The 27,725-nt window shown below is 33.7% G+C and overlaps 1 protein-coding gene across 1 annotated transcript; it reads right to left on the bottom strand.

Annotated features, from left to right (window-relative positions):
• Positions 1-147: 147 nt before the first annotated feature.
• LOC128559465 (uncharacterized) lies at positions 148-26,006 on the bottom strand. Its single transcript, XM_053551201.1, has 9 exons — positions 25,867-26,006; positions 23,180-23,256; positions 19,180-19,445; positions 10,713-10,785; positions 5,920-6,185; positions 3,942-4,134; positions 2,898-2,969; positions 1,909-2,019; positions 148-1,211 (listed from the first exon to the last, which is right to left on the bottom strand). Exons 2-9 carry the CDS (start codon positions 23,246-23,248, stop codon positions 876-878), a joined length of 1,386 nt encoding a protein of 461 aa, XP_053407176.1. The 5' UTR covers positions 23,249-23,256; positions 25,867-26,006; the 3' UTR covers positions 148-875.
• Between the last annotated feature and the right edge of the window lie 1,719 nt (positions 26,007-27,725).

Here is a 27,725-nt window from a genome sequence, read left to right as displayed (position 1 = left end):
ATAACCATTTCAAAGTCGTATATAAAACCGTAGAATGATTAGAACTTTTTCCCCTTTCTTCTGAAAAAGAGTTTTGTACTACACTCACTTTTCTAATGTGGTGTCATTTTTGTGAAACGGTTAGACATTGATAGACAAAAGCTAGTAAAAGTTTTGTTTTATCTATTTATGTTTTCAACACTGAATCAAAACTCAAGTTCTAAAATCCAATAAGAATAAGCCATGTTCCAAAACCCAACGTCCATAAAAGGAAAGCGCTCAGCAGTGCTTGTATGAATATGTAAATGATGTTTCGCATAACAAATAAATAAAGTAGAAAATTAGACAAATGACAATACATGTACATAGAAATTATAGAAACCTAACGGATTTTTTTTCTAAATTTGCCTGTACAACAGTTATGTATGATATTTTGACGCAGTGTGAATTTAGACTTAAAACTTATTACATAAAACACATTTGACCAAATGTGTATCATTTATATACAAGCACGTGTTCTTTCTTGCTGTGTGGCGGCCGTAAAATGCCGCCCCGACTTCATCTCAGTGTTGTTATATTTTCTGGTCCTTCGGGATCATTGATTTCAACTCATTTAGATTTGAAGATTGAATACTGCTTAAGCCGGTGCTAGGGGGCGTGGGCAGTGTTGCATTTTCCACTACTGCTCATGAACAGACTCAATCAAACCGAGTCTGCAATTTTCACTGTTTGCCTTGTTCTCGGTGCTTCCGAGGGATCTACTTTCCAGATTTTATTTATGTCAAATATTTTAGAATCAACAGTATATTTATTGACTTTAGCTGAACTACACTGTTTCTTTCAGAATATGACATAATATTTACTAGGTTAATTACAATCCATATTTTCATCAAAAGTCATCTTTGCAAGTCTAATGGTTTCCGTTTCCCTCCTTTTGGCTGTGCAACACCTTTAACCAAAACACCAAACTTTTTACACAATGCAGGCCAGACGACGAATTCTACTGTTGGCTGTTCCATGTCAGATAACCGTCTTGTGTATGGTTTGTAGGCATCTAGATCAAATGGTACATCTTCTTCGTCGTCATAGAGCGACACTTGACCATTAAACACCAACAACAACCAGCATATTTCAGCGCATTTGAAAGCATACTGCTGTATGGCCGGATGAATATCTTTAGGTTTAATACTAAATCCACTCAGAATAACTTGGAGCATATTAGTCGTATAGTCCTAGGAGAAAATGAAATATGGAACAAAAGGGGTCAAGAATTTGGTATGTATAATGTAAGTAAATGTATTAATATATCACACAATAAAACTAAAATATGAAAGAAAAGACAATGAAACTAGAATTTCCAAAAATATTTTATATAGTGCTACAACGTTGAAGTCATTATAGTGGGGCCCGTCAAAGATTCTTCCTCTCGGCAATTGGTAGTATCTGAGAAATTTGTGTGTATTTTAGCAGACACACTACGAGTAAATTTATAAGTCTAAATGACTGTTCTCGTGTTTTACAGTCTAAATGCGGAAATCCATGCATTTTAACATGAAATGAATAACTAAACAAACTTAATAGCATAGGCCATTCCAAAATATTTTTTTTATCGGACTGCTTACCTTAACTGCTATTTAATACCTAACACACAAAATAATATTAACTGCAAGAAATTTCTTTCTAAACCTTAATTTGACAAAAAAATACAATATGTAACATCATGGAGCAAATAATAGTAAATATTGCGGCCTCAACAGTTGACAATGAACCTCAAAATATGCTTTAATAAAATGTTTAAATCTGTAAAATTCGTGAGAGGGGCCTCTGTGAGAGAGTGGCTCAGGTCACCGTCTTTAAAACAGGTGCCTCTCTCGTCTGTGTAGGCCTTAACCCGGACATTTGACTTGCAGATTAGTAACTTCACAATACCTGAGCAATATTTTCTGCCGCTTCTGCCGAGAGTTGCGTCCTCAAGTCATTCAAAGGTTGCATAAGTTTAGCATTTTTGGATGTAATCCTTTCACTTTGCCCCTCATTACCCTGTAATGTTATAATTCCTTATTGTCAAAAATTATTATTATCGATTACGTGAATATAGATCCTTAAATTACTTTAAACGTTCTAATAATTTTTATTTGAGATGTAACTACAATTAAAACAGAATTTTCGAGTTTCAATTGTCGTAATGCATGAAAACAGATCAGTATTCATCATTAGCTGTAGGTTGTACAATCTTTCCAACAATAAGCTTATTTTTGGAATTAAGAATAAACAATCTGCTCTAAACGTTTCTATTTCAGTACGGCACTGTATCTGAAAGGGTCAAGCAAATAGATTTAAAAAGGAAGCTTGATGAAAAACGATCAAATTATTGGAATGTAGAAACCATAAACAGCGTATAAGTAGGATAAAGCATGAAGGGATGAAGAACTGAATATTGAAGCATATATAGTTATATAGTTCAAGACATACTGGTGTACTCCGGTTACGGCAAGACTTGTTAAGCTGGCAATCGAAGTGCGTGTTTTGGCCAAGCAAGTATTCATTTGTTCCCGGTCTTAGCCTGTGCGTAAAGTAGAACGAGAACTATTACTTGTTTCCAATGACCTTTTTTCACGCCAACGACGGCCGAGTAGAACAAAGTGCCACCCCGGTATTAAGGTCGTTATATCTTTGAAAGTAATTCTTCGATATTGTGAAGTCCCCTATTTTTAATTGTATTTTTGAGTCATTCGTGTAACTTTGTTGTGAACTTCATAATTAATGTCCAAAAGTGGTTGTTCTTCTATACAGTAAAGAAGAAGAAAAATACAGACTAATACTACAACTGAAGTACGCCGTCAATTTTGAACTGCAGGGAAAATAGGCACGCATACAATTACCAGTGTTTCTAAACGTTGCGTAGTATAGTTTCTTACCTTTCCCAGAATAATTGTTTCGATTGTTCTATTCTGTTCATCGATCTTCTGCTGGCAAAATGCAAATGCGCTCTGTAGTGACATATAAAACGTATGAAAAATAAGGACAGATAAACACATTCTATTACTACAACGACTACCATTTTGATTAACCGACTCAAGTTTCAATCGCAAGAATAATTTTGAGGAATAATATATATATTTTTTATGGCAGAATCATGTTTTATTATATTAAATACGACAAAGAGGTTATGCACATGCCGAATATAAAATTGTAGATCAATTATGGTAGCACTCTTTCTCGGCGTCTGTATGGCGCTAAATAATTTGTAGCGTGACGACACTATTGCCGTTTAAATAACGAAAGTGCACATTATTTTTTCATACGAGAATTATACATCTGGCAGCAAGTTACGTGGGGGGGGGGGGTGAATGCGCCGTGATAAATTTATATTTTTCAACCAATGTGCATTTATAATAGATATTACATATTACATTTTCCACTCTTTGTAACGGCTATGAGGTTGACAATTATATATTACTAGCTTTGTATCGAGAAATGTGCACGAGTTCTGTAGCGGAAATATTCCGATAAAGAAAGAGTGAAATATTTCTCGATGCAAAGCTAATATTTTTTTTATTACATACGTATCTACACATAATATATTATGAACTTGTTCAATAGCCTGAATAAAATTGCAAAACTGACATAAAAAATGACGCAATGACACACCAAATATGAAATTCAGGCGCCAGTATGGGAAAATAGTTTCCGGTCCCATTGTATGTTAGCGGGAGAATTACATCACGCATGTAATATTTCGTAAAACCATGGATAATTGCATTCTACAAGACCTTCCCTGTTTTGAAGGACATTTGTTAGTTTTAAGTTTAGAATATTTTAAGTCTGGTATATTGCATTCCTTTTTCTACCTTTCCTCATTATATCTCCTAAATGAATTTTAGAGAACATTAACGATTATTTTAGTATTCTCATTTTTGTGAAAAGAAATGCATGTGTTAGTTGTATTAGACAATTTATACCCTAACTATGCCGTAAAGAACTCCAATCCTTTTTTCTTCTTTCTTTAAAGGCATCTTTTCGTACGCATCTGTCCATTCATTGTCGTATATCTCAGAAAACCGTCTTCCTAGTTCTGTTGTTCTGTTTGGATCACTTAAATCAGATACTGTTAACCTTCCTTGGCGTAATTTATCTCCATCTAATTTTCTCAGTCTGCAGTGTAAGGTTATATGTCATATGACTATATGTAAAGACCTATCGTAATCTAGAACAAGGGATAATCTTAACTCAGCTGCAAGGTAAATAAATCATCTAAAGGCTATCGTATGATCTCAAATAAAAATTGTGCTCTTATCCCTATAATTTCTACTCCAATAGTTTACATACCTAGTTTGGCTACCGACTAGATGGTCTTTTTTTAAAAATATGTTTCCAGTACGGAGATACAAAGTCTGTTCGCTCTAGAGATTCCTTTAAATGAGTTAAAATGATAAATTATTCTAATATGACAAATATTTGACATGATTTATCAGTCCTTGTTTCTTATAACAGGAACGTAAAGAAGCATAATGTAACTCGTTTTGCTTGTGACTTATGCAGTCCTGATCCAAACAAAATACATAGGTCAATGAATATGATCATAGTTAGTAGGTAGCAGTCAAGAAAAAAGCACGTTTTAAATTTTCGCAAGGAACGGAAAATAGGTATCTTATCAAATTAAACTAGTAGTATACTTGTTCAATCAAACATCGTAGTTATCACTGTATGGTAACTACAACGGCAGCCGTGTGTTTGGATCTATCAAATATAGCCTTTCTCAAGCAAAAGAAGACAAAAACATCGCGTAAGTTTGCTGATTTCTACCATTAAACATAATATTTATATAAAAATTCATACCGTTTTGTCTCATCATTCTAAGCAATAAAATAAGGCTGGTGCGTTTGAATTTCCATTTATGCTGTATGGTGTTTACAATTGCATTTCATGGTCATTCCTCTCCTACTTATGTTATAGACGGGAAAATGTCATTGCTATGCTTGAGAAATGAAAATAAGAGGGGAAAATATGTAATAGGAAAAAAAAACAGGCTCTATGGAACCGAAAACCTTTCAACCGTGTATGCATGGATATTTTCACACCAAAAAAAATGCATAGATAAACTTGAACGTAAAGATAATCATAACGCGTTAAAGAAACACATGAGCAGTTGGGCATTGCTTTAAAACTGTCATAAGGAATTCACCAAAATGGAATATAAGACTTGTAGTATACATGGAAATGCGATAAGGTAAATATGTCGTCTGTTAGCCCTGTATAGCAACCACTAAATACTCAACCTATCACTTAACGTATTTCTGGCAAACCTAAAGCTATCCCCTTTACAGATATCATTCAACGGAGATGTTTCTTTAGGCAAGTGCTAACGCAACTATTACATGTGGGGTGTGCGTCAAAGTGTTAAAACTACATCCGGCCTCGTGGAATTTTTGCACTATAACATTTTCAATTTTAACACACTTTTTAAGGTCATCTTGTATGCATTTCAAACAATTTTGAAAATACTTCTTTCAAACTTGCAGTAGTAACATCGGTTTAATCAAATACACTAGTAAAATTAACATGCTGACCAACATATGATTTTTTCTTTGAAAGTATACATCTTCATTGTGTTTCTTTATTCCTGCTATTCTTTATATTTCTGATGTAACAATAAACTGAGGGTCAATAAATCATGTCAAAAACTGGCCTTTTTAGAATGATTTACTCACCTAATCACATCCATAATGTAAATACATGTTTCTTCAATGGGATCGTAATTTAGCCGACATACGTTGGAGTATGTGAAAAATATAACGATATTTACCTATTTAGTAAAACTACAAACATTTGAACGAATCTTATTCTGTAAAAACAGATGTAGTGGCATTCAAATCAGCTTTTATGTATAAACCAGGAAACATAATTATTTACCATGGCTGCATTTTAAAATTTATTTACCTTTCCGTTAACACGTCTATCTCCTTTTTGGAACGTAAATGGGCATTTTGGAAGTATTCCTTCTCTTTTACAGCATTGTCTGCTTCAGCCCTTATATTAATCAGCATTGTTGTAATTTCGGCAAATTCACTTTCCAGTTCAGATATTTTATTACTCATCTCATAGTTTTGCCTTACAGTGTCTTGTGAGTCAACAATTGCTGTATTTTGTTGGTTCAATCCTTTAGGTTCTCTTTCTCTTCTTTTTTGGTGCGAATATGCTTGTCTCTGAAAAATATCTAAGTTTTTAGTATATCCATCAGTATGTTTCATATCTTGCGATGTTGTTGTGTAAAACGCTATGCAGTGATACATTTGTGATTGAGAATATAAACAAACAGCATACTGACACAGTAGATGCTTATATGACAATAAAGTCTGTAAAAAAATCGTTTGGAAAAATAGATCGCGAACAGGAAAAATGTCCGCATTATTTGTATTTTGGATGCATTTATTACTTGATATTTGTAGTTGTAGTTGAATAATATAATTTAGGGAAGTTAATGGTTGATTTGGGTTATTCTCAGTGATAACTGGATCCTGAAGTCGCTTATATGAATTATCGGTGGCGGTAACACTCATCAGAGCACATATTATTATCTGAGCAGGTCAAACAAATTTAGCTAAAGTTTTAATTTGAAAGACATAGGCTGGACAGTAGTCTTGTAGCTCAAAGACATCATCTAAAGGGGAAAACAAAGACAAACGGTCAACAGGAAAAGCCAAATTCAAGGAACACAGCCGCCAATATAGCACTCTACATGAAACTATAGGTTTGTGAAACTGTATACACGCATACTGTAGCTGAGCATATGTACACAGTAACACAAACGAACGCAGTAATAACAAAGAAGTAACAAACAGACATAAAACATACACGAAAAAAGAACACAGTAGGGCACCGCCTTGGAACGGTCAGTCACAAAACACCACTGGGGAGTTTAAACTAGTTTACTGTCGGAAAACTTCACCCTTTAAGCCCTACCATGTTCTTATATAATAAGATGGTGAATAAAACTACTCCCAGCCAGGTGAATTCGTAACTTACGAAACAGTAACCACATGAACACATTGTAAAAACACAAAATATGCTCACGAAAGATAAACTTAAGCTGCTTTTGAGAAAAGCACTTGCTATGATCAATGAAGACTATCCTCCGGAATTATGGGCTCATGTCTATACAGACGGATCAGCCACATGCGCCGTCAAAGATGGAGGAGCAGGAGTTTTCATTCAATACCCATCTGGCAAGAGAGAAACACTACATGCAGCCACAGGAAAACACTGCAGCAACTATAAGGCAGAGACTGAAGCACCCATGAAGGCCGTCTCAATGGTTGAAGACTCGGCAGAAGAAAGCTCCTCAGTCGTCTTTTTCACAGATGCACTGTCTGTCATGGAAGGTCTGATCAACAATAAAGCTCCGCAGCTAGCCAGGAGAATGCAGAGCCTGAGTATAACCTGCAAAGTAGCACTTCAGTGGATTCCATCCCATTGTGGACTTGCAGGCAATGAAGAGGCAGACAAACTGGCTAAGCTAGGAGCTCAGTCAGAACAACCAACAGTACCTGTGAGTTACAAGGAGAAAGTCACCATCATCAAGGCACTAACGAGACCAAGGATGGAGGAAGATGCTTTTCATCTCCTTGATCGGTCTGAACAAGTGATGATGGTCAGGCTCCGCTCGGGGCACAACAAGCTCAATGCTCACATGTACAAGAAATACAGACTGACATCATCGCTAACTTGTCCATGTGGTGAAGAAGATCAGACTGCGGAGCATATACTTCAGAGATGTAAAAGGCACGACCAGGAGCGAGCTGCGACTTGGTCAATAGATACCTCAATCCACCAGAAACTGTATGGAGGCATTGAGGATCTTAGGCAAACCACGTTTCATCGAGGCTACTGGTCTGAAAGTGTAGATGCGAACGACAAGAAGAAGAAGAAAACTACTCCCAGGTGAATTCGTAACATACGAAACAGTAACCACATGAACACATTGTAAAAACACAAAATATACTCATGAAAGATAAACTAGAGCTGCTTTTGAAAAAAAAGCGTGACGAAGTGGTGACTTTATATTTATTAAGTCATCCTTATTATATGCTCACGGCTGAGGGGTCTCCGTCAAATATTTGTAGGTTCTTGTAATTTGGGTCGAACCAATACAAGACTGCAACTGCAAGTAAGATTATCAAAGATAATATTTATTTGATACATGTATGTCCTTATGGAATGATAAACATATGGCAAGTGCCATTGATTCATTCAATAACAAAACAATAGAATGATAATATACAATGCTATTATGATTACTTAAGATATAAAACTATTTAAAATGTCACATTACAATGATATCTTATTCAGGAAGACCTAAGTAAAAATAATAAACAATCACTAACCTGCAAGTAAGATTATCAAAGATAATATTTATTTGATACATGTATGTCCTTATGGAATGATAAACATATGGCAAGTGCAATGATGCATTGCACTTGTCCAAATCATCGATTCCTAAGGGCATAGGTGCACGGTTAGCATGAATAAGTAGAGGGGAATATAATAGGATAATTGTAAGGGTGATATATAGGCCAAATAAGAAGTAAAGGGAATACTGTATGATGAATATATATATCTTAAAGCTGTCATTTTACGGTATAAAGGAATGTACATATAATGAAAAACAACAACCACTTTATTCATTTTATTTATATGTATTATAATGTTACCCTATGACATACTCCCCCTGCTTGAAGAAATGTCGTCCCGACATTTTCCTTAGGTCTACCAAGAAAAATATTTAAATATCATGTCAAACATAAAAGCAAATAAGAGAAAAATAAACGATTAATGAATATCACGTCGAAGTATTCGCCGTGTGTACCATCGAGCGCGAGTGATACGGTCTAAGACCAATTTTACTAAGTTAGAAGCTCTAACTACCTGTAAGTATACATATAACGAGGTAAGTATTACATCTATCGTACTAACTTTTTACAGGTACATACAGCTACTCGCGGTAAGTATTACACATTACCTAAGGTAAGTATGAACTACTACTTATCAGAAATAAGTATGTATAAAAACAACAAGCATGTGATACATTTTATTTATATGTATTATAATGTTACCCTATGACAAACGCATGACTCCCACAACTGCCTAATCATCTGAATAGTAAGTCTGTCTTTATATACTGTTTACTCACAGAAAATACACCTTTGATAGTTTTGGAGTAAGTTTTGGAGTAAGCGGCCTATCGGTAATTCAAGAGTCATAATTCCGAAGTGCCTGGGCCGATTTGGCTAGTTATCGAACTTGGTCGAGGACTTATTGGCAACCACATTTAATTCAAGTTTGGTGAAGATCGGATGAGAAATGTTCGACTTAGAGTGCGGACAATATTTCTGAGGGACGGACGGACGCACACACAGACAGACATGAGTAAATCAATATGTCTCCCACCATACAGTGGTGTGGGAGACATAATAAATAAAAAACCATATGTATTCGATGGCTTTGAAGTAGCCAGAGCACTAGGGGAAACACCATTAAGGGTACCACGAAGCAGGGGAGGAGATAAATATCAAACCAGCCCGTCCAATGAGGGGTATTTAAGAGTTAGCTACCATACAGCCCCCACCTGTCCCGTTATTGCACAATCAATGAGGGAAGCGTAGTGACCAACTGTAAAAGAGCTGAACACTAAATATGCAGTTACTATCAGAACAATACAGTCATAGCCTCTTGCTATATAACGTGTGACTGATGATTTAAAAAAAATAAAGGTCGGAAATGGTCACCGAGAATTTTGCTAAGTTTGTAAATCACATCTCCATAAAATCAGCTTCATATTACTTTTGAATTTAATCACTAATTCTGAATTACGGTGAAAAAATAGTGAACGATATACGAAATTTATGATAACGGTAGCCCTGCTGAAAAAGTTTTCTGATAATAGCAATATTGCGTAGACTGAAGTCTTCGACATGACTACATGCTCTTACAAATCTTATTAGCTCTGAAATATAAACCTCATAAGATATGGCACGAGGTACATCTACATCAAGATGGGGAAATTGATTGACAATATCAAAATTAAATTAAACGCTCTCATCATATATTTTCGTACGTATGATACCAGTATTAATGAAGATATGAAAATCTAAAATGAAGCAATATAATTGAAGATCTCTAGGACATATATCAGCCACGAGTAAAACAATGTAACTTATGGTGTTCACTAGTGAAATATATTTCGATCTTACATGTAAAAGAACTTTTCTTTATATTTCTTGTTTTAACTACATTTACCCGTTTTTAGTTTTAGTTACCAGTGAAAAATATATTTGATATGGTTTACTGTGAAAATACCAAATACATTTCACTCTAATATTTCGATAATTCACTGAAAAGCATGTAATAAAGTATTTTATAAGTTTAATTTAATTAAAACAAGATTCTACACATTACTAGGTAATTGTCATTTTGAACATATACGTACTTATAAACAAATATACATATATGTATACATAACATGCGATCAGTAGAAGACTGATTAAAACTAATTTATCGGAAATAAAATGAAGGCCAAGTTACATGATGTTAAGATCATGAATTCCAGATGAAATTTGTAATAAAAATTGGAGAGCGTAGATCTCGTCAATATAATTTTTTTCACGTTGCGTTTGGTAAGCTGCTAAAGGGTAGGTGTTCGACAAATATTTTTTTTTAGAATATTAACTAGTTACCTGTACCATTCCTTCCCCTTCGAGACGTTTCTGTTTTTGAAAAACTTTTTGATTGCATCTGCCATTTTGAAATCTGAAAATATCAAGATATATTTGAGGTATATGGGCTGGTTAAAATATTTTCTTTTCTTTTGTACTTGATGTATATTGCTTGTGGGTTTGTCAGTCAGATTGTATTGTAATCAGTGTTACACTTGGCTGACTTATACAGAAGCTTGGCGTTAGGATTTGGTCAAGCACTTTTCAAAATGAGCCGAGCTTTTCATACCTTCTCGATCGTAATTTCCAACGCCTTTAAAGTGTCTTTACCTGGTGGAAAGCGTTTCCGTTGATTTATTGGCTCAGAGAAATAATGTTGATTTAGTGATATTTTTGTAGATATACCTCGAACCATTACATATGTCTGATACTTCCGTGTGCATGTTTTGAAATTTTTTTACCAGTATTTGATATATGTCATGTTCAAACCGTTTTCCTCATTACTTAAACTATTTATTATACTGGCAGCAAACGAATGAGTTTGTATTGTCGTACCAGGAAAAATGAAATCCAGTCTGATCAAAACTCGCAAAAGACTATTTCACATCTCTCAGGAGTGAAGGCCAAATTCAATCTTTAGATTTAAATGTTTTGCCAGGTCTATACGTAGAGAAACTTGTTAAACACACAATTATTATAATCATACGGAAAATATTCTTTTTTAAAGATACTTTGATAGTTAGTTGGAAAAAGGCCACATTGCAAAGAAACCAATCCCAGACAGAAATCTTTCCGCCAATTAACAGTTCTCATTTTTTATCAATATGATACAAAACATTTGTATCATATTAATCAAAAATGGGAACTGTTCATATTAATGCTTGTAAAGTTGTAATTTACCTTTTTTAAAAATATTCTGGACAAAGTTAATATGGCTGGAATCAGACAGGGTCGAAATGTTTTTGTCTTTGTATCATTTAGAGTATTTTTATAATCAAGAAGAAAACAATCTTGCTCATGCATAGAACGTAACTCCGTCAGTACATACATTTTGTACACAAAACCGTTGAAATAAATGTATAATTCTGAGTAACTATAGCAACGTTACATAAGCCGACCTGGCGAAACATGAACAAAAATCACCAGCAAAAGTACATATTCCATGACTTTGTGTTCATACTTTTTAATATTTCATTGTAACCGGACTAAAATAATAGTGTTATTATAATAATAGCTCGATCTCGAATGCTGTACCTAGCTCGTCGACGAGTTGATTTTGCCGGATCCGATCTCAGGAGGCGCAGAGGCGCCGAGTGTGATCCGACCTTGCAAAATCCACGAGAGCCGATTACAAAATCCCAGATCTAACAATTGTTATAATGTACCTTTTTGTTTGTTGTTTTGTTATCGAACGAAATCTGCAATGATTGTCGATATTGAAATAGAACTGAGTAAACCTTTCATACGTGCTATTTATAGAACTGCGTCAGGTCATGCATATTAAATGAAAGTAGTCCGAAAACATACAATACAAAAGGTACAATACGGATATTTACTTGTGAAATACAAGCCGTATTTTTACAGACTTTATATATATATATAACAAAATCGCTTGATTTTTATCACGGTTCAGATGCGCAAGAATTTAACCATGAGGGCGTTAAGCTCGAGTGCAAGTTAAATATCTAAGCATTTGAACGATTAAATTAGACGATTAAATTAAACGATTAAACACAAGAAGGGCTCTGTTACATGCTCAATTTGATAAAAATCATGCTGGACTTCATTTATCCAATTAGTAACGAACCGGATGTCATGCGGCAATTTGACGTCATAACTGACATCAAAATGCTCTCTGAGCGTCCGCGCGTCCGCCGTTGTTTATTGCAGATTCAAACAAAGCTCGATTGGATGTCAGTTAAACAAAGAAGAAAGGCAAGCTCTGTATATTCTACGATAAACAGCGGTTGGCGTGCGGACCGATAAGAGAGCATTATGACTTCAATTATGACATCAAATTGCCGCATGACGTTCGGTTCATTAAGAAGAATACTCAAATAAATGTCCAGTATTAACGTTTGGATGTTATGTGATACAGAAATTAATTTACTTTAAAAGTACAACTAAGGTTTGGCTGAAACATCTATACACTTTCTGTTTCCCATGCCGCATTGTTAAATTTATTTAATATTTACGTAACGTAACAAATACGGCGGATAGCTGTACATGATATTGTCATAAATATGGTAATAGATTTGAAAAAGAAATCTAAATTATTTTGTCTTATAATGGTATAAATTGCTTTGCTACACGCGTAAAATCTTACATATTATAGACTACAGAAATCTGTTTCTGGAACTGTTTGACCGTCATTCGTTCTTTAGAATTGAAGCTACAAAGATGTATGACACTCTACATAATTCACAAGGTGAAAAAGTAATTAAATCCTTTTCCAATATATTTTATACATATAAAATGTACCTTGAATGTCTGCGGATTGAATTTAAATATTTACATGTAAATTTCCTGATATATGTCTACCTGTATATATGTTATGCTCTTCAAGAATGGAGGAAATAAAAGAATCTATCTATATACCTATATAATCGTTTGATTCATCTGTGAAAACTATAATATTTTCATGTAAAAAAAAACACTACAATAAACATGTCATGAAAATGAAACATGAAATCGGTTGTAGTATTTTCAATAAACTGCCTGATAGATCGTTACCTAGTTTTGCCTCATTTTCAAGTAATTCGTAAGCAGAAGAAATACGTATTTTTCACAACAGATATCCTTCAAATTCCGAGTAGAATTCGCTACATTTTTTGCCCACTTATAAAACTACAAGTGAGGTAAACGTACGTATCATTCCATTACCTATTTTACAGGTTTTATTGATATTACTGTAATGTACAACAGTACAGTTAAAAATAGGTATAGTTCGACCGCGTGTTTTGAGCCGTGACGGAATGATATATTTTTTCAATTGGGTTATATCGATATTTGCGGTCCATACCTGGCTGACAAATCTCTCTACACTTCGTTGATATGTGTGTTTTGTTTATCATGAACTCAATTATATCGCTGGCGCAATTGGTAGAACGTAATGGTTATAAACCGTGAGATACGAGATTGAAAGAACGTAATGATTATAAACCATAAGGTGCGAGTTCAATCCCAGGTTACGACCATATTTTATTTCTACTATATTTTTTCTTTTCAATTTTATTTTAGTCAAATATTTTTGAAGACTCTTTAAAAGAAAGCACACACATTACATATTTCAGTCATAATGTTTGGCTGTTTCTATATTTTTGGTATATTTTGCTACTTATATTTAAGAAATAATAAGTTCGCCTTCGTGATATATTCTTACGCATAAAAACTCAAAACTCGGGTTAAAAGGTTTAACAACTTAGTAGTTTTCTTATATTGTGCTACTTGGAGTGTTAAAGTGTCTAAGTACCTAAAGTTTCAGCAACTTTGTGATTTTGTTGTGCTGCGCTACTTGAAGTGTTATAGTGTCTAAGTACTTTAAGTTTTAACAACTAAGTACTTTTCTTATATTGTGTTACTTGAAGTGTTGAAGTGTCTAAGTACCTAAAGTTTTAGCAACTTGGTAATTTTCTTGTGTTGCGTTGCTTGGAGTGTTAAAGTGTTTAAGTACTTTAAGTTTTAACAACTAAGTACTTTTCTTATACTGTGTTACTTGAAGTTGCATTTCTTGAAGTGATAACGGGGCCAAGTACTAAAAATTTAATAACATTAGTGATTTTCTGGAGTTGTGTTTCTGGATGTGAATTAGTGTTAAAGGAAAGTGTTAAAATATGAATAATAATGTTTAACTTGACATGAATTAATTTTAGTGTTAGGCTTTGATACTGATTTTATAAAACTGTTGGATTAATTAAACACCAGCAGTGGAATTTTAGCAAACCACATTGAACTTTAAAGTAACATATGTGTCATATTTGTTGAGCTGGTCATACTGTAAATTTTGTAAATATCTGTATTATATAAATATATATGTATATATGAGAGTAAAATGTATATAAGAACTTTGACTTTGTATATTTCCCCCAAAGATGATATCAAACACTAGTGACCAATTAAACGCTTGGGGTGACATGTCCCAATATTACGTAAATTATATAAGCCTTCCTGCAGGTGCGCTTCAGATTTCCACCATTAAACATAACATGTTTATATAAAAATTCATACCGTTTGGTCTCATCATTCTAAGCTTCAAACTATAGTAATAAATTAAGGCTGGTGCGTTTGAATTTCCATTCATGCTGAATGGTGTTTACAATTGTATTTCATGGTCATTCCTCTCCTATTTGTGTTTTAGACACTGCTATGCTTGAGAATTGAAAATGAGAGGGGAAAATATCTTATAGGGAAAAACCAGGTTCTACGGAACCGAAAACCTTTCAACCGTGTATGCATGGATATTTTCACACAAAAAATGCATAGATAAACTTGAACGTATAGATAATTATAACGCGTTAAAGAAACGAATGAGTAATTGGGCATCGCCTTAGAACTGTCATAAGGAAATTCACCAAAATGGAATATAAGACTTGTAGTATACACGGACATGCGAAAATGTTTCGTCTGTTAGCCCTGTATAGCAACCACTAAATACTCAACCTGTCACTTAACGTATTTCTGGCAAATCTATCCCCTTTGCAGATATCATTCAACGGAATGCTTCTTTAGGCAAGTGCTAACACAACTATTACAATGTGGAATGTGCGTCAATGTCATACCCAACTTTTTTCTTCTTAGGCGTCTTATCAAGCTATCCGCAGCGGGGTGCGAGAACAGCCGCCGCAGAGACTTTCTGATATCAGACAGGCCTGTAATTTACATTGGAATATAGAAGGATTAAATTTTGTTTTGACCATTCTTATTTCCTGCTCTGATATTTAAATTTATCACTGTTCCTACCATAAAATTCATTTTCTAATCTTTTCACTGATGTATTTTTTATTTACGTAACACTATTTCTTCTTGCTTCCAATTTCATTTGAAATCAACCATAGTATTTCCCTATGTAGCCTATATAAAATGCAAGCAAACCACGTCTTTCGCAAACTTTAAAGGACATTTAATACTGTTTCTCCTCTGAAACAAATTTTATCACTGTTATGACGAGAAAGTATAACAAACAAAGAGAATGATGATACAAAAATATTTAAAGTAATTCAATAGCATCTTGCTTCCATTTGCATTTAAAAACCGGCTAAAATTGCACTTTAGCCACTCTGTCCAAAATGTCAGAGTTATGTTCGGTTAGCTGATAAGAGTCTCTGTCTTGCTTGAAGTATTCCGTAGTAGAAGCAAAGATGTTAGAATTATTATAGCTGGAATACAATTGTATAGCTTAAGTTTTTTGACTGATTGTTTAAAAATAAAGGTTTAAAATATTGCCTTTATCGCATTTTGCGTTACATATCGTTTATTTTATGTAAAAAAAAGCTGGTGTCAAATATTACTGTGTATTGCGGTCAATGTCACAGCCACATGTCTTTGTTACGGTCAAAAATGTAAATTGTCGCAACCACGTGTCACTGAAATATTCGGTTTTAGAATGTAACAGATTGTTGCATGTGAAATGTCAAAAATCACAGTCACATTATAGTTTTGTAAATTTAACATCCGCGCTACACTGTGACTGACAGAATATATCGGTTGCATTTTTGTAAAGTGAAATAAATGAGACATTAGTGCGTGCAAAATAAAAATAGTATAACGTTTGAGATTCAGTATAGAGATTATAGTTTCAAGTGGTTTAAAGTTTTTATTCACAGCAAATCGGCAATATTCTTGCCTTTGGCCATTAACAATATAATACAATGTGAAAAATGGCAAATACATGTATATGTCGTATATACAGACATTATAAACAAAATCAGAATTCTTAACGGCTTTTACAGGGTTTTCACATCCATTGTTATTTATCAGAATCGGATCAATGCATATAACAGAATAAATCACAGCTATATGATAATACAACTGTATTATTTTTACTGTTATTATATGTTTTACAAGATTGCTATATGATATAATTGATTGATAGATAAATTTAGCACTACTGAAAGTATATAAAATATACTACTGACACATAGATTCGAGTATTTAATTTTAATTATCATGTTTACGAAGCTTACAGTCAAACAAATTGTTGTCAAAACTATTCTAAGTCTAAATGTGAACAATGGACTGACATGATATATCTTTTAACTTGGTATCTTTTAATTTAAAATGGATTTTAATATTACAGTAATATTGATTAAAATAAAATAGCATATAGCAGGTTGGCTGTTTTGCTCATTATATACATGTAGAAGCGTGTAATGTGTTTCTGATTAATAGCAAAGTGTCAAGTATAGTAGCTGTCAGCGTGATCATACCATAAGACTTCTGTAAACAGCAGGTATCCACGCCTGTATATGGGTCAGTTAGAAAAACTTTATGATGAAAAGAAATAAAAGAAAATGAACTAGATTTTTTTAAATAAATCATCAAATTTCAATCTTAAAAATCTATCCTATGACGTTGACTTTTTCGGAAATAATTTTGTGAATACTTTTGATCACAGAAATGCGAATTTACATAACTGCATGCAGTGTGCGCTATCCATACTGATATACAACCAGATGTTCTGTTGCGCAACATTATTATACTTAATTAACTAAGCAAATGCAAATGAGATAGTGGTCAGATAAACCTAAAATTTTAGTACTTAATTATTTGACTGGTGTCTTTAATTGTTATTTCTTTCTGTACTATTACATATTGTAAATACATGTGTTTTTAATTGCTGCAAGTAAAAGTTTCCACAATGTCAGACTGCCTTAGTCCATTTCATAACTTGTACTCAAAAAAATAACTTTCATTTAATAACCAGGTATCTCCGCATCGAAAGAAAGCCTAGAAGCAAAATGTTATTTTAACACATAATGTTACAAATCGAGTTTTAAAAGCTGTTGATAAATCAAAATTATCTTGTCTGGATATCTTTAATTCACAATTTGAATGTTTTCAATTAAAATTTCAATCACATATCACTGCTGAAAATGATTTTCATGATTTTAATTTATATGATTATATTTACATCATAGCTATGTTTTCATGAGGTTGGTCATTGATTCTGTTCATATTTGAGGTGATCATGAAAATATTTTATCCAAAATTCTTGCATTAAATATACGGACTTCCATTTCGTCCTTCCTATTCTTTTTTAGAATGATAATGACAACACTGTTTATTGGTGATCATTCTCGCATACCAAAGCTCTACCATGGTTTCCCGGTTCGTCTCGGCTGGAACAACTGACGCGTATTAGACCTTCATGGTCTCGGGTACCATGTCGAACATCTGATGAATGAGAATGATTGGTGATAAGATACGTTATGTTACCTTACGGGTAGATAAGGGGAGAAACTCGCATATCTAATTTGTCTTATCAACGGTAAATACAGGGTATTGTCCCTTGATGAAAGAAGACTTTAGTTTGACATGGTATAAAACTACATCTGGCTCGTGGAACTTTTGCACTATAACATTTTCAATTTTAACACACTTTTTAAGGTCATTTTGTATCCATTTCAAACAATTTTGAAAATACTTCTTTCAAACTTGCAGTAGTAACATCGGTTTAATCAAATACACTAGTAAAATTAACATGCTGACCAACATATGCTCTGATTATTTCTTTGAAAGCATACATCTTCATTGTGTAAGCGTATACATTTATGAAAATCTAACAACAAATGATTGATGGCCATGTTTCGTTTGTCGGAAGATATACTTGAACATAAAGCACTAACCGATTATGTTTTCATTGTACACTATGACAGAATTAAATAGTTAAATATCTCGAAATTTCTTGTTAGTAACCCGAAATTTCGAGTTAATAAATAAACCGCACCTGGCACTAATGCTCTTCCATAGTTATTAACTTCTTTAAATATTCATAAACTGCATAACGTCAGCTTTACAATGACTGTTATATTTATTGTTATATGTAAAGATAGGGACGGCCGGATTTTCAGTCAAAATCTGTCCGGATGACCGGGTAAGGCCGGATTATACACATTCCCATCTAATTCACAGACCAATGTACTTGGCTATCAAATCGTTTCTTTATTCCTGTTATTCTTTATATTTCTGGTGTAAAGATAAAATGAGGATCGATAAATCATGTCAAGAATTGGCCTTTTGAGAATGATTGACTCACCTAATCGTATCCATAAATGTAAATGCATATCTCTTCAATGTGATCGTAATTTAGCCGACATACATAGGAGTATGTGAAAAATAACGAGATATTTACCTATGTAGTAAAACTACAAACTTTTGAACGAACCTTATTCTGTAAAAAAAGATGTAGTGGGCTTTTAAATCAGCTTTTATGTAAAACCAAGATAACATATTTATCATGGCTGCATTTTAAAATTTATTTAGTATTTACCTTTCCGTTAACTCGTCTATCTCCTTTTTTGAAGGTAAATGGGCATTTTGGAAGTATTCCTTCTCTTTTACAACATTGTCTGCTTCAGCCTTTATATTAATCGGTATTGTTGTAATTTCGGCAAATTCACTTTCCAGTTCAGATATTTTGTTACTCCTCTCATAGTTTTGCCTATCAGTGTCTTGTGATCTAACATTTGCTGTATTTTGTTGTTTCAATCCTTTAGGTTCTCTTTCTCTTCTTTTCTGTTGCGAATATGCTTGTCTCTGAAAAATATCTAAGTTTTTAGTATATCCATCAATATGTGCGATGTTATTGTGTAAAGCCCTATGCAGTGATACATTTGTGGTAAAGAATATAAACAAACAACATAAATGTTTATTTGGCAATAAAGTCTGTAAAAAGATCATTTGGAAAAAAAGATCGCAAACAGGAAAAATGTCCAAATAATTTGCATTTTGAATGCATTTATAACTTGATATTTAAGTACAGATAGTACTTGAACCTGTTCCCTTTTTATGCTTGCTATAGTTGTAGTTGAATGATATAATTAAGGGACGTTAAAGGTTGATTTGGGTTATTCTCAGTGATAACTGGATCCTGAAGTCACTTATATGAGTTATCAGCGACGGTAACACTCATTAGAGCACATATTATTATCTGAGCAGGACAGACATATTTAGCTGCAGCTTTAATTTGAAAGACATAGGCTTGAACACTAGTCTTGTAGCTGAAATACATCGTCTAAAGAGGAAAAACAATGACAGTCAACATGAAAAGCCAAATTCAAGGAACACAGCCGCTATATGAAAATATAGGTATGTGAAACTGTATACACGCATACAGTATCTGAGCATATGTACACAGTAACGCAAACGAACGCATTAATAACAAAGAAGTAACAAACAGATATAAGACATGCACGAAAAAAGAACACAGTAGGGCACCGCCTTGAAAAGGTCAGTGACAAAACACCACTGGGGAGTTTAATCTAGTTTACTGTCGGAAAACCTCACTCTTTTAGCCCTACCATGTTCCTATGTAATAAGATGTGTGAATAAAACTACACCCAGCCAGGTGAATTCGTAACTTACGAAACAGTAACCACATGAACACATTGTAAAAAACACAAAATATGCTCATAAAAGATAAACTTAAGCTGCTTTTGAGAAAAGCGCATGTCTCCCACAACTGTCTAATCATCTGAAAAGTAGGTCTGTCTTTATATACTGTTTACTCACAGAAAATATACCTTTGATAGTTTTGGAGTAAGTCTTGGAGTAAGCGGGGTAAGTTTTGGAATAAGCGGCCTATCGTAATTCAAGGTCCATAATTCCGTAGTGCCTGGGCCGATTTGGCTAGTTATCGAACTTGGCCGAGGACTTATTGACAAACACATTTTATTCAAGTTTGTTGAAGATCGGATGAGAAATGTTCTACTTAGAGTGCGGACAAGATTTGCGAGAGACGGACGGACGGACGCACACACAGACAGAAAGGAGTAAATCAATATGTGTCCCACCACACCGTGGCGTGGGAGACATAATAAATCAAATACCTTATGTATTCGATGGCTTTGAAGTCGCCAGAGCACAATTGGAAACACCATTAAGGATACTGTCATGCGGTGACATTAGTGTTTAAAACTTTCAAATAATTTGTTTTAAAAAATGTTTAAAAATGGTTGTATATGTAAAAATTCGGACTTTGTCAATAATTTTAAAAGAACAAAAAGAATTTACATGCTATCATTATAAAAATGTTTTATTTCTACTAAACATTGATAAGATCTTGCAGTGTCAAACTAATTGCTATTATACTTCTGTTAGTGGTCTTATTGCATTTTATTATATAATCTTAATATCTGTTTATGAGATAATAATCTTTTGACACGCTAGGACAGAGGTACCTGGTCACGTGAAATCACGTAGAATCTCACTAGGTATCGCGGTATGCGAGATTTGTTGCAAGGGGATATATAGGTTTCCTGCAATATCATTGGTTAATTTCATTGTTGCCATGAACCTCATAAAAAGCCAGTGAAAACAGAAATCAGCAGAGAGTTTTACCTACGAAATAAGAAGGATATATACTTCTGTGTTTCATGTCGAGATATCCGACTAGATAATTTCAAAGTTTTGATTAATTTAATTGTGTTTATAGAAATTATTGTTATTATGTGGACATCCATATATTGTTGTTAAAAACTGAATAAAAGAAGAAACAGAATCTGGAATTTGCTAATTCCTCAATTAAGCGAACTTAAGCTAAACAAATAGTAATACGTATTCGAAAAACAGAATTTGAGCTAAAATTCCCCACAGAAACTTCACGTTACACACGCAGCGTAACAATACCACGAAGCAGGATAGGAGATAAATATCAAACCAGCCCGTCCTAAGAGGGGAATTTAAGAGTTAGCAACCATACAGCCCCCACCTGTCCCGTTATTGCACAACCAAAGAGGAAAGCATAGCGACCAACTGTAAAAGGGCTGAACACTAAGTACCGGTATGCAGTTTGCTTCAGAACAATACAGTCATAGCCTCTTGCTATAAAGGTGTGATGATTATAAAAAAATAACTTAAAGGTCCAATACTAAGGAAAGTGAACATTTTAATTTCTTTTAAAAAGCACAGAAACTATTTCATTTTATTGGAAAATGAAAGTTGGTATGTAGAAATTCGAAATAAATCGCAGTATATGTACAATCATTTTTCTATGAAGTATGAAGAAAGTTAAAAAGACCTGGGGGGTCATTTTGTCGATTCATTGAAATTTCAACATAATACACATACATTTCTTTGAGTTCCAAAGACCTTCTGTAAATTTTGACCTGCCAATCTTCATTATTTAGTGTCTTGCAGAAGTCTATGCACTGGCTATGAAAAAAATTGCCAACTCACTTTCCCTTAGTAATGGACCTTTAAGGGTCACCGAGAATTTTGAAGTTTGTAAATCACATCTTCATAAAGTCAACCTCATGTTACATTTGAATATAATCACTAATTCTGAATTACGGTGAAAAAATTAGTAACGATTTACAAAAAGCCCTGCTGAAAAAGTTTTCTGATAATAGCAACATCGTGTAAACTGAAGTCTTCGACACGACTATATACTCTTACAGATCTTAGCTGTGAAATATAAACCACATAAGATGTGGCACGAGGTATATCTACATCAAGGTGGGGAAATTGACAACATCATAATTAAATTCATCGCTCTTATCATATATTTCCGTACGTATGATACCAGTATTAATGAAGATATGAAAATCTAAAAAGAAGCAATATGTTTGAACATCTCTGGGACCTATATCAGCCACAAGTCAAAAAATGTAACTTATGGTGTTCACAAATGAAATATATTTCGAAGTTAATGTAAAACAAATCTTCTTTATGTTTCCTGTTTTGTCTAAATTTACCCATTTTTAGTTTTAGTTTCCAGTGAAAAGTATATTTGATATTGTTTACTTTGAAAATATGAAATACATTTCACTCTAATATTTCGATAAATCACTGCAAAGCATGTAATAAAGTATTTTATCAGTTTACTTTGATTAAAGTCAGCTTCTTCAATTTACCAGATAAACGTCATTTTTAACATATGCGTACTTTAAATAAATATACATAATACATAAATACATAACAAGCGATCAGTAGAAATATAATCTGAAAAGTAGATCCCTCGGAAGCACCGAGAACAATGCAAACAGTGAAAATTGCAGACTCGGTTTGATTGAGTCTGTTCATGAGCAGTAATGGAAAATGCAACACTGCCCACCACGCCCCCTAGCACCGGCTTAAGCAGTATTCCATCTGAAGACTAATTAAAATTAATTTGTCGGAAATAAGATGAATTCCATGTCACTTGTTAAGATCATAAATTAGAGACGAAACTTGTAATAGAAATGGAGAGCGCAGATCTCAGTCAATATAATTTAAGCTGCTAAAGGGTAGGTTTTCGACAAATAAAAAATTATAGAATATGAACTAATTACCTGTACCATTCCTTCCCCTTCCAGACGGTTTTGTTTTTCAGAAAAAAACTTTTTGATCGCACTTGCCATTTTGAAATCTGAAAATATCAAGATATATTTGAGGTATATGGGCTGGTTAAAATATTTTCTTTTCTTCTATTATATTGCTAGTGGGTTGTCAGTTAGATTATTTTGTAATCAGTGTTACACTTGGCTGACTTATACGGGTGTTGCACTTAGCTGACTTATACAGAAGCTTGAGAGCACTTTTCAAAATGAGCCGAGCTTTTCACATCTTCTCGATCGTAATTTTCAACGCCTTTAAAATGTCTTTACCTGCTGGGAAGCGTTTCCGTTGATTTATCGGCTCAGAGGAATAAAGTTGATTAAATGATATTTTTATAGATATACCTCGAACCATTGCATATGTCTGATACTTCCGTGTGCATGTTTTGCTTTTTTAGCAGTATTTGATATATGTCATGTTCAAACCGTTTTCCTCATTACTTAAACTGTTTATCATATTGAAAGCAAAAGAATGAGTTTGTATTGCCGTACCAGGAAAAATAAAATCCAATCTGATCAAAACTTGCAAAAGACTATTTTACTTCTCTCAGAAGTGAAGCTTTCGATTTAAATGTTTTGCCAGGTCTATACGTAGAGAAACTTGTTAAACATACAATTATTATAACCATACGGAAAATATTCTTTTTTTAAAGATACTTTGATAGTTTGTTGGAAAAAGGCCACATGGTAAAGAAACCAATTCCAGACAGAAATCTTTCCTCCAATTAACAGTTCTCAATTTTTATAAATATGATACAAAACGTTTGTATCATATATATCAAAAATGGGAACTGTTCATATCAATGCTTGTAAAGTTGTAATTTACCTTTTTTAAAAATATTCTGGATAAAGTTAATATGGCTGGAATCAGACAGGGTCGAACTGTTTTTGTCTCAGAATGGATTTAGGCCAAATTTCGTAAGGGCCTTTGTATAAATTTAGAGTGTTTTTATAATCAAGAAGAAAACAATCTTGCACATGCATAGAACGTAACTCCGTCAATAAATACATTTTGTACACAAAACCGATGAAATAATGTATAATTCTGAGTAACTATAGCAACGTTACATAAGCCGACCTGGCGAAACATGAAAAAAATCACCAGCAAAAGTACATATACCATGACTTTGTGTTCATACTTTTTAATATTATAATAATTGCTCGATCTCGAATGCTGTATCTAGCTCGTCGACGAGTTGATTTTGCCGGATCCGATCTCAGGAGGCGCAGAAGAGCCGAGTGTGATCCGACCTTGCAAAATCCACGAGCCGAATGCAAAATCCCTGATCTAACAACTGTTATAATGTACCTTTTTGTTTGTTATCGAACGAAATCTGCAATGTTTGTAGATATTGAAATAGAACTGAGTAAACCTTTTATACGTGCTATTTATAGAAGTGCGTCAGGCCATGCATATTAAATGAAAGTAGTCCGGAAACTTACAATACAAAAGGTACAATACGGATATTTACTTGTGAAATACAATCCGTATTTTTACAGAATTTATATAGATATATAACAAAAATATATACCCGGTATTGTAAGGCCTTCGAGTGGAATTCGCTTGATTTTTATCACGGTTCAGATGCGCAAGAATTCAACCACGAGGGCGTTAAGCTCCGGACTGCAAGTTAAATATCTAAGCATTTGAACGATGCACCATGGTAAATTAGACGATTAAACACAAGAAGGGCTCTGTTACATGCTCAATTTAATAAAAACCATGCTGGACTTCATTTATCCAATTAGTAACGAACCGGATGTCATGCGGCAATTTGACGTCATAACTGACATCAAAATGCTCTCTGAGCGGTCGCGCGTCCGCCGTTGTTTATTGTAGATTCAAACATAGCTCGATTTGATGTCAGTTAAACAAAGAAGAAAGGCAAGCTCTTTATATTCTGTGACAAATAGCGGTTGACGTGCGGACCGATGAGAGAGCATTATGACTTCAATTATGACATCAAATTGTCGCATGACGTTCGGTTCATTAAGCAGAATACTCAAATAAATGTCCAGCATTGATGTTATGTGATACAGAAATTAATTTACTTTAAAAGTACAACTAAGGTTTGGCTGAAACATTGTTAAATGTATTTAATATTTTACGTAATGTAACAAATACGGTGGATAGCTGTACATTATATTGCCATAAATATGGTAATAAATTTGAAAGAGAAATCTAAATTATTTTGTCTTATAATGGTATATATTGCTTTGCTACACGCGTAAAATCTTACATATTATAGACTAGAGAAATCTGTTTCTGTAACTGTTTGACCGTCATTCGTTCTTTAGAATTGAAGCTACAAAGATGTATGACACTCTATATAATTCACAAGATGAAAAAAATATCAAATTCTTTTCCCATATATTGTATGCATAAAATGTACCTTGAATGTATGCGGATTGAAAACGAAAGTACAAAAATACATACATGTAGTTATTTTTTAAATAAAATACGTAACAAACTCCTTTGGAAGCATAGAAAGACATATACCTATATAATCATTTGATTCATATGTGAAAACTATAATATTTTCGTGAATAAAAAATAACAAAACACTACAATAAACATGTCATGAAAATGAAACATGAAATCGGTTGTAGTATTTTCAATAAACTGCCTGATAAATCGTTACCTAGTTTTGCCTCATTTTCAAGTAATTCGTAAGCAGTAGAAATGCGTATTTTTCACAACTGATATCCTTCAAATTCCGAGTAGAATTCCCTACATTTTTTGCCCACTTATATCTCTATTATTTAAAACAAGTGCGGTACCTATTTTACATTGACAGTCCTTTGCGTTTTATTGATCTTGCTGTAGTGTACAACAGTACAGTTAAAAATAGGTATCGGGACTATGTCCAATATCTCGTTGTTCTTACATTGATATCATTTTCAAGCAATTTATTCTGAAAGATTAACAGTATAATCAGCCGTTTAGTATTTTCTATAGTCTACTATAGTGAAGCCCATATCAAATAGAACACTAATATACGGAAGCCTATTAGGTACCTCTTATGTGTTATGTATTATTAATTTCCTCTTAAAGTTATACGTAACGGTAAGGTGAAGGTGAGTTGGTAACAAACATTGGCGGATTGAACACAGATTTGAAGAAGAAATTACAGATGATGTAAACATACTAATTTGGATATTTTCATAGTAATTATGTCAAAAAAAACCTTCACTCCTTATACTCAAAATATGTCATGCTCTTGCCCTAAAGATTGGATAATTCAATGAAAGAACGTGTTGTGTTCTTCAACATTCATTTGATTTAAAGTAGACTGATAGTAGCATACATGTAAATTGTGGACAAATGGACGGACGATGGACAAATGCCATACTAAATGCTGCACCTGAGATTCAGGTTCAGGTTAGCTAAAACTCCATATTCAAATCATATGTATTATTATATTACATTTTCAGGGCCTGCTAATCAACATGGAGACCATGCTAATGATTTTATGGTTGTGCATTCTCCAGTAGTTGTGCCATCCAGAAATAATTGCACCAGCTACAGCTGCAAGAATAGCATTTAGCTGCTGTAACAACACTTTTATTGCAGATTTACCTATCAAGAAATAGTTCGTCTATTGTATGTAGTTAATGGTATAAAAGTATCGCTGCGCCAGCTAAAGAAAGTCCTTAAAAAAGAGAAAAAAGACCGAGACGACGGTTAGTATACACAGATGCCTGATGACATTGTTATAGACTACATGCCAAATGAAATTCAAATGAGTGACCAGTGTATATGTTACCGTTCTATGTTTAATGAAGAGTTCTAAGAGATAAAGTTCCTTCACTCTTGGGACATATTGACCTCGCAGGCATTAAGATGCAAAGGCCCGTCACTTGATGAGAAGAAAATACAGAGTGAAGGGACCAAATTACATCTGGCATGTTGAGAGACATAATACATTTAAACCTTACGGATTTTGTATTCATGATGCTATGGATGTTTACAGCAGGAAAATTAATCGGTAAGCAGTTTCGCAAAGTAAGAACGACCCTTCCGTTATTGTTATGTTTCATCTCGAAGCAATGTAGATGTTTTGACTTGTCCCTAGAATCTACCGTTGTGACAAGGTGATGAAAAAATCAACCTTAGCAGTTCTCCAGCATTTCTTCGGATAAAAACAAAACGACAGTATGTCTGGTCTAAATATTTTTCGTCATGTTGGAAGTGTTCCTAATCAAAGAATAGAGGTTTGATGGGGAAGTTAAAGACGTACAATGATGGATTTGCTTTTTTAAAGATCTGAAGGACAGTAACGAATAAGACAAACTTAATCATTTGCATGATTTTGTTTCAAAAGATTGATTCAAGGATGACGTATTTGATGGTCATGATTTGGCAAGGAAAATTGACCAAGAAGATATCAATGTATGCTGCGAAATGTATGGTTCCTGCTGGAAGACATGTAGTTTAGTATGACTACTCAAACCTGGTGTTCAGATTCCAATAAATATACAAAATGTTTTATAGTTATAT

This window comes from Mercenaria mercenaria, chromosome 9 (assembly GCF_021730395.1).
Source record: "Mercenaria mercenaria strain notata chromosome 9, MADL_Memer_1, whole genome shotgun sequence".
Lineage (NCBI taxonomy): Eukaryota > Metazoa > Mollusca > Bivalvia > Venerida > Veneridae > Mercenaria > Mercenaria mercenaria.
Note: the sequence above shows the minus strand (reverse complement) of the source record. Positions and strands in the feature narration are given on the sequence as shown.

What these genes read in the sequence shown, in the direction of transcription:
- LOC128559465 (XM_053551201.1), bottom strand. Translation starts at nt 23,248, where the DNA reads ATGGCAAGTGCGATCAAAAAGTTTTTTTCTGAAAAACAAAACCGTCTG. An exon ending in ATAGACGTGTTAACGGAAAG is followed by an intron (nt 4,135 to 5,919) that starts GTAAATAAATTT and finishes CTTACACTGCAG; the next exon opens with ACTGAGAAAATTAGATGGAG. An exon ending in TTCTTTACGGCATAGTTAGG is followed by an intron (nt 2,970 to 3,941) that starts GTATAAATTGTC and finishes ATGTCACTACAG; the next exon opens with AGCGCATTTGCATTTTGCCA.